Raw genomic sequence first — 9,119 nt, forward strand, 5'->3', positions numbered from 1 at the left:
GTGCAGGATGACCTCCCTGTCAGTAGGTGGCACTTGCAGGGAGGAGCGAGCTGCAGTGCTGTTTTTTGGGTCCTGTAGCTAGCTCTTATTCCTCTAGAGAGGTCCTCTTGTGCCTCTTGTGCCTTGTGGGTGGGACCCTGGGATTTCCAGGTGTGTCCTTATTCTCCACCTCAGTGGGGGCAGGACCGAAAGTGAGTCTGGGTGGGGCTGGGTTGGGTAAGCCTGCCCTCAGGCTCCACAAATGCTGTTAGCAGGGGTCAAAGTTCTGCTCTATGTTTCTGTGCAGAGCTGTCAGGAGGGGCTGAAATGGCTCCACTCAGCTTAAAGTCTGGGCTTGGGGGATGGGGCTGTCCAAGACCCACACTCTGGAGCAGGTCTCGATCCCCTCCACTCTCCCCCTCTCCATGGTCTCTCCCAGGCCTCTGCCAGCAAGCGGGACCTCAGGCAGGATGGATCTCCCCTGGCTGTGACATGGGCCAGGAGGATCCCTACCCAGGATTGTAGCCTGAGCTGTCCTTATTCTCCACCTCAGTGGGGGCAGGACCGGGAGTCAAGATACCTTACGTTCTTTTTTTCAGTACTAAAGTCTTCAAAATCTGGTGTATACTTTACACTTACAGTGCATCTCAACTTGAACCAGGCACATTTCAGGCACTCAGAAGCCACACATGGCTACCCTAATTGGGTAGCAGAGGGTCTCCACATTCCTTTCCACATTGAAAATCCACATCACTAGAAATTTTGATGGGATAAAACAACAAAAATTGGAAGTTGCATACATATGAGTCAGCAAATCATTCTGCATTGAGAACAATACATGTAATTAGGAAAGAAATAAAAGATGAAATGGGAAAAAACAAAACTTGAATTTCTGAAGGAAAGAAAACATGGCAAAGTCATTCTTGATTGGCCAAGTGTTTGACTAAAAATATGAGCCCTACTACAAAAAAATGTAAATTGCATTACAGAATTATTCCATTATAAGGATATTCATTACATGAAAAACTATACTTACCACTTTAAAATATAATAAATGGAATTATTTTTCTTGGGTGTCTTTTAAAATTAGAGAGATATAAGCATAGAGAGATAGATGTGGGTAAAGAGATGGCTTTGATTAGAGGTTATCTACTCTGCCTGCACTTTAGACTCATCTTAGAAACTTCAAGAAAAACCAGGCCCTCACCTTCAAGACACTCATTTAATTGCTCTGGGATGTGGGTGGAACATTGATATTTTTTTTAACTCCCCCAAGTGATTCTAATGTAATTCCCAGGTTGAAGAGCATATGATTTGCTGACCACTGCAGAAAATTTCAGGGTCCCTCTCACTTGTCCTCACCTGCCCAGTTGCTCCCACAGTGGCAAAGGACAGTTAGCATGACTTGAGGAAATGTTCTCTTACAAAACATTTAAGTATCTAATGATGTTAACAGACTTAGTCAGCAAACAGTATTTTGTAGCCTAAGGCTGAGAATGTGCACAATACAGTAGTCATGTTAATCCCTACAATGTGGAATCATGCCACCCCTGCTTAACTTTAAAACAAAAGTCATCAAAAGATTTTATCAAAGACTAAATACAACACCCATTTCTTTAGCACTTTCACATATTATAACTGTTTGCAGATGCAGAAGATTCATCTTGATTTGAAAGGAATAGAATAAGAAAATCCAAAAAGTGAAGTTGAGCCGGGCGCAGTGGCTCACGCCTATAATCCTATCACTCTGGGATGCCAAGGAGGGCGGATCGTCTGAGCTCAGGAGTTCGAGACCAGCCTGACCAAGACCAAGACCCTGTCTCCACTAAAAAAACAAAAAGAAATTAAGCCGGACAACTAAAAATATATATAGAAAAAATTAGTTGGCCATGGTGGTTCACACCTGTAGTCCCAGCTACTCAGGAGGCTAAGGCAGTAGGATTGTTTGAGTCCTGGAGTTTGATGTTGCTGTGAGCTAGGCTGACACCACGGCACTCTAGCCCAGTTAACAGAGTGAGACCCTGTCTCAAAAAAAAAAAAAAAAGTGAAGTTGAAAAGGAAGGACAGAGGGGAAGGGTTTTATTTCCGTAATTATTTTGTGGCTTAGGTTTACAATGTTCAGCAATACAGCTTCCACAATGCTAAGAACATAGATGAGTAATGCTCCAGGTACTGAAAGTATAGATATATATGTTTATCTACATGTGTATATTACATATAAACTACATATATTATACAACAATGTTTATATTTATATAAATCTACATAAAGCACTTTGAACACAAAATAAATAGTGAAGACATGATCGGAACACAAAGTCCGCACTTACACATTGCATCATCAGTGGATAGAAGAACTCTAATGTAGGCTTTTACTTGCCATGGAACCCTGGGTTGTCATCCCTTTCTGGGCCTTAATCTCCTCATTTTTAAAATGGGGACACTCAGTCACAAGAAAAGATAAATACTGGTTGATTCACTTATATGAGGTATCTAAAGTAGTCAAACTCTTATAAACAGAAAGTAAAATGGTGGTTGCCAGAGGCAGGGAAGAGGGGAGCTGTTGTTCAATGGGTACAGAGTTTAGTTTTTGCAAGAGAAAAAGATCTGTCACACAACAATGTGCATATAGTTAATACTGTACTGGACAGGTAAAAATGGTTAAAAAGGTAAATTTTGTTATATGTTTTTTTGCCATAATAAAAAAAATGACAGGCATATAACTGTTAATTTCTTTAAGACAAAATGAGGGCATGATTACCTACACCTTGGGATTTTATGAGAGTTAAATGGGGGAGCACTGGGGCCCACACATGGTAGTTGCTCAATAAATATGTGTTGAATCTGAATGTGGCTGCCCACCTTCCTTGCTTCTGAGCACAGGAGAAGGGGCACCTGAAGCTCAGAAGGAAAATTAATTGCCCAGTCACACGGTAATCACTTAAGGGGACCCAAATTTCCTAACTGGTACTTTATCCCACCCTTTCCCCTCAGGGATCTCCTCCCCAAAGCTGACTATGCCTCACCTGCTCCAGGACAAGCCATGGCTTCTGCCCTAGCACAAACACCCCAAGTCCAAGACCTTCTGCCAGGAACACACAAGGGAACCTATAAGTACTTGGCAGTGCCCAACCCAATACGACACCCACCCCCAGCAACACCTGGACTCCCAGGGCTCCTGATCTCCTCAGCCTTTTTACTTTACTCCTGGATCACAACCCACAGATGCAAGGGATAGGGCCAAAATGCTTTCTTAATATTTTCTGTTAATATTGCCATGGGCTTAATTATGCATTAACTACTGTCTCATGTCTGCTTCCCTAGGAGCAAATCCTGAGATGAGGATTCACATACAAGTGGTTCGTTAAGAAAGTACTTCCAGTGGAAACTAGTGTGGGTGATGAAAAGCAACACAGGGAAGGGAAAGAAGCCAAGCAAGGGCATGATTGCAGGCCAGTCCAATCCTCAGCCTGATCTCAGGAGGCACTCAAGAGTGCAGATTTTGTCTCAGAGTTTGTCCAACTTGAGGCAGGGGAGCTGCTCTTTCATACTCCTGCACCAATTGGTCATTGGTTCCAATATCCCAAGGACAGTGCTCTGAAGGAAGTGGCAGGTGCAAGCTCTTTAGAAGTAACACACACAAGAGCTCGGGAGTGAGCACAGGAGGACAGTGGAGATCTGGACAGAGCCCCAACATCACCTTCTACAACCACCAGTTCCAAAGGCCTCAAAGCCCTTTGTGCTATCTCAGATCTGAGCCCATTTGATTTTCCCAACATCTCAAAATCCAAAACGTGAGCAGCCAGTCTCCATAGCCTGAGCACATTCTGCAGAAGCCACCATCCCAGCCACTGGAAATGGCTAGTGATGTGTGATTTAGCAAAATTTAGCAGAACCAGCTCCTCTGGTAGACCGCTCTCCCAGCAAGGATACTTGCTACAACTCAGTTTGGAAATTCAACAGACACTGTGTTTGGCTCAAGAGACACAAATGTGATTGAGAGAGGGGATCCCTGCCCTTGAGGAGCTCAGAGTTATGGGTAACCCCTCAAATGGAAATTTTTGCCTGATTTTTCACTAAATCCTGAAGAATGCCCCATTCTCAACGATATGTGCTTCTCTCTTCAACTTTACAGGATCCGCGGCAATAGTTTTCAAAACATCACACCATATTAGTTACAGAGATACTACCTCATAAGGAATTAACAAAAAGCTGAATAAAACCACAAGAAAGTAATATTAACACTGCTTCTAATAATAATGATAATGATAGCCAGTATGTGTGGGAGACGTACAGTCATCAAATTTTCAATATCTAAATTACTGGATTAATCCCATGGTCTCCAAACAGAAGCCCCAGGGTCTATCACTATCCAGGTATCATGGCAAATTTTAATTGGTAATTTGAGAGACAGTAAAAGACATGCTAGGGCCATTCAGATTCATCATGTAATTGTATTTATTTTTAGCACACATCATATAAGATGAGACTTCAAAATAATGGCACTGATTATCAGATGTCCCATGGGGAATTAGACATATCATATTAACATTAGATCTAATACCCAATCAGAACTTAGAGACTTGAGAAAGTCAAGATATGCAACAGTGCTGCTCAAAGCCACACACTACATGAGCTCAGTCACCATTGCTTAAAGAAACAACAAGGCTACGTGGAGAATGCTAACAACACACCAGACACGGGGCCACACATTCTACAGCAGCTTATTAACCTTCACAACATCTCTGACCATGGGGAGAGACCCCATCATAATCCACTTTAAGATAAGGAATCTGATGCTTACAGAGATTAAAAACTTGCCCAAGACCACAGGATTACTCAGGGTAAGATGAAATTCACACTTAAATCTTAGTACAAAACACATGCTTTCAACACCACAAGATGGTGGCAACAGTTCAAAATCTGCTAACCTGGAAATGAACCATGTGGTTCCAGGCATCTTTATGGCTTATCCATGTCACACAAGAATCACACTTTCCAAGGCTCTGTCTACAATCATGGTTTTAGATTAAGATCATTTTTATTCACTGTACATTTAACACCATTTTCTAAAACAAGCCAATAAAGAAAAACTATAGATATCCATTATATAACAAGAAATCAGTAAACATTTTAGTTATAGAAAGAAATTACTTGAATATTACCACTTACTGTCTAGGCTGCCTAACCCCTCTTGATATCTTTAGCATTTTCCCTCACATAGTTAATTCATTTTATGATTTTCTCTTTTAAAATTACATTCTTAAGTATACCAAAATGATTCAGAATCACTGGCTGATGTGACTGACTGCCAGATTGAAGTACAATGTTACAAATTTATTTTGCCACACATTATCATTAGCAAAAAAAGGGACAGAGAGAAAGAGAATAAGAAACAACAGAAAGAAGTCTTGGAATTTACTTCTGCTATTTTCTGGAGGTGTTTTTGCTGTTCTTGGTGTGTAAATGCGTGTATTTAAAGCATTTTTTATTCTAGTACTGTTCCCACGAATAATATTTCTTTATTGATGGATGAACGTAAAAGCAATGAAAAATTTGTATTATGGTACATAACCCATCTAAATTCAACTATCAAGCGAATACAAAATTCTTATCACTATCACTTGGTACAGTAATGTGTCAGAAGTCTCTCTAGCAATCTTCCCCAGAAATTACCAAATTAAATAATTCAAACACTCATGAAATATTTACCACATACAAAACTTCGCATGTGTGCTGACTCTAAATAGTATTAGATGTAGAAATGAAAAGTGACAAAGATATGCCTGCATTCCACGAAAGACACTCCAAAGGAACTTGAAGTGGAAGTTTAGTGGGTAGCACAAGCAATTGCTATATAGTAAAAAAAAAAAAAGAGCTATGAAGATAAAATGAAATTACACTTCAATTTTTAAAAAATTAAAGAGCAAAGGAAAACATATATGAAATCAAAAGAGAAAACCACTAATTGTCAAGACCTGTTTTTGTGTCCCAGAAATCTTAACATAGCCCAAAGAATGTATTTCTTACTTGCTGTCGATGAGCACTTCAGACTGCCGATTATTCACTTGATTATCACTCTTGTGGCGAAACTGAAAAATCAAAGTGTTTGTGAGAAAACACATTAAATCATACTTTGACAGCCCAAATAAGAACACTGGAAATACTTTGAGTTCATCTGTTTGGACAATATTGTCATTGGTCTAAGATACTGTTTTGGATTACCTTGAACCCTCATATTCTAAATCTAAATCAAGACCCTTCTCGCTAAACCTCATTCTGAATATCACCAATGAAACAAGTCTAGCAGCATGGTTTTCCAATCCTCGTACATGTTTAGTTGCTTCTAAGAAGATAATATGATCTGTACCACATAGTCCCAGAGAAAACCATACATTAATATTGATGTCTTCAACAAGGAATGGGGGCTTCCATTTCTCTCACATATGTGCTCAATACTTTATTGGAACATCATTTGTTCTGTTTTACGGATTTCTTTGAAGTTAAGAAATTACTTGTAACAACATATATTTGTATTCTCCAGAAATTCTAATTGTTAACAATGTTCTTATGAAATACTGAGCATTTAAACAAAAATCACACTGCAATACTGAAATACATTTAGTATGTATTTGTGTTTTATGCCAAAGTGATCTTATTACTTATTGTATACTCCAGTAATGTAAACAGCCAATACTTGAAAGAATCCAAATATTACGAACTCTCTACGAGACTCATAAATTAGCAACCATTCAGGTAAGTCTTTCTATGTGAACTGTCAAGATCAGAGAGCAATAGGTTAAAATAGAGACACAGGTAATACAGACGCAATAGTACAAATAGTAATACCAATATTAATGGGCTATAATAGAGACAAAGTTGTTTCACCAAATTAGCCTAATGCGCAGATGAATAGAGAATAGTATCAGGAGACATGAAACTTTAATTTTGTAGACTTCAATCATCAGCATCAGTTCTTTTTCTTTTTTTTAATTCAAAATGTTGTGTCAACATCACAATATATATAATGCCTCAACCATCCCTTCTCTTTTCTACATCCTTCCTAAACCCATCCCAATCTTTCTATTATGTTATGCCTGGTACAAAAAATGACTCAGAATAGCAGGTAAAAATTAATGGATATTACCAGTCAAAATAAGAAAACAAAGCTATTTAGCCTTTGTTAACATGAAAATAGTTTATAATATTGGTAGAGGAGTAAATTAAGTCAGCTCACCCACTGACATGCAAATTTCTTCCTACCAGCAGAACAACAGAAATGGAAACATTATTTTCTCTGAGTGCAGGATTTGGTGGGGTTGCTGAATATTCTCTGTTTGCTCCTCTATATATACATCCCTCCCTCTCCACTCTGCCCTGTACCATGGAAAGCTGGCCTGAGTGGTCCTTGCCTTCTGGCTTCTGGTTGGGTCTGGCCAACAGGTGGTACTGGCGGAAGATTGAGGGCCAGAGGGAGTGAAATGAGGATATTTATTGCCTGGCTTTCTTCTAGCTGGGTTATCAATAGCTGCTTCCTCTACAGATAGCCCCAGCTGCTGCAAACAGCCCTCAACTGTGGTCCCAGGTCTGATAACTGCTTCCTTCCTTTGTTTCTTCAGGCCTAGAAGTAGTATTGCCATCCATGTTGCTAACATAGGTGCTTTTCCCTGCCCACATCCTCTGCAAATGGTATTGTCACTATCAAACTCTCCAATCTTCCCCATTTCAGGGTGACATCTATTTCCTGCCAAGACCCTAACTGATCAAGATGTGCAGTTATTGAACTGGCACATATCATCACAAAAATAAAAGCACATTCAAGCATTAACTGTAGTACTAATAGAATCAAAAGGAGACTTTGTGTTTAGTCACATTTGTATCTAACCTGAAAATAGTCCCCTAAATTTTCGAGCTGAGCCTCATGGAAAAATACCAATCATCTCATCCCCTGAAAGTTGAGCAGCTCACTCTCTGGGCCTCAAGATGGGACTATTCCCACTTCTGCTCAGACTTTGCCAGGGGGTCTAGTTATTGGAGCAAATGGAGCCTAAAAGGACTAGAAATGTTAGTCTCAGGCCCAAGCTGACTCTTCTTGACAATTTCTACTCAGGAAATAAATATGAAGTCTTAGAGGGGAACTGCCCCAGGACAGGAAGGGAGCAGAGAACTAGCATTCATTGTGCACCCACAGTGGGCCAGACTCTGTGCCTGGTGCTTTACACATATCATTTCATTCTATCCTCCCAACAGTGCTGACATCACTGGCCATGTTATACAGAAAAGGAACGTTTCAAATAAATTCAGTGGTTTGCCTCATGTCACACTGCTAGTACATGGTAGGGCAGGAGGTCTTTCCCCAAAGCTCATGTTCTTTCTACTCTACCTTTTACTCTTCTGTGAAATGTGGCTATAATGAATAAAATCTTTAAGGCCAAAATATAGGAACCCATGCATCTAAATGAGTACAGTTTCCCTAAAAGATCAAATAACAGAAAAACCGCACATTTACTCCAAAGATGCCATTTTTCAAAACATTGTTAAAATTTCCTTCCTAGAATTACCTTTGGAGTTCATAACCCATTCTTTGGAATGTCCTCTATCCTTTGAGAATGGAGATCCATGTCCTTTGAAAGTACATAAAGGATGTATTATGTTTGGAGATATATAAAAGCAAAAAACAGGTCTGGCTAATAAGGTTTTTGAATGGGATGAGAAATAACATTTCTTTCCAAAGTTGGGTGAACATGAAGTCATGAGACTGGCTTTCTTCTGTATCTTGTACACTGACCATAAAGACGATTCTATAAGAGAAGCTCCCAAAGTACCTTGAGCAACGACAACTTCACAGGAATGGGTGGAGTACAGGAATATTCCAAGCTCACTTTAATGTGACATTATTCATCAGCATGAATGGGTCCTATGTGTTTGTTAAAAATCCAGCCTTGGAGAGAGGGGACCAAGATGGCAGACTAGAAGCAGTCTGTACAAGCTACTCTCACAGAGAGGATCAAAACTGGAGAGTAAATGTTCACCTTCAGATTAATCATCTAAAAGAGAACATTGGGAATCAACAGAGAAGCAACAGAAGGCTCCCCAAATGAAAACAATCTTAATGCTTCACTTAAAAGATATAGATTGATT

At 39.7% G+C, this 9,119-nt stretch overlaps 1 protein-coding gene across 1 annotated transcript in view; it reads right to left on the reverse strand.

Annotated features, from left to right (window-relative positions):
- ATP8B4 (ATPase, class I, type 8B, member 4) overlaps window positions 1-9,119 on the reverse strand; it is a 233,774-nt gene that overhangs the window by 175,404 nt on the left and 49,251 nt on the right. The window contains exon 5 of the mRNA XM_012649186.1: window positions 6,009-6,070. Within this exon, the coding sequence (XP_012504640.1) occupies window positions 6,009-6,070 (62 nt within the window). The remainder of the gene's footprint in view (window positions 1-6,008; window positions 6,071-9,119) is intronic.

The sequence above is a fragment of the Propithecus coquereli genome, unplaced genomic scaffold, assembly GCF_000956105.1.
Source record: "Propithecus coquereli isolate 6110/MARCELLA unplaced genomic scaffold, Pcoq_1.0 Scaffold3, whole genome shotgun sequence".
In the NCBI taxonomy this organism is placed as follows: Eukaryota; Metazoa; Chordata; class Mammalia; order Primates; family Indriidae; genus Propithecus; species Propithecus coquereli.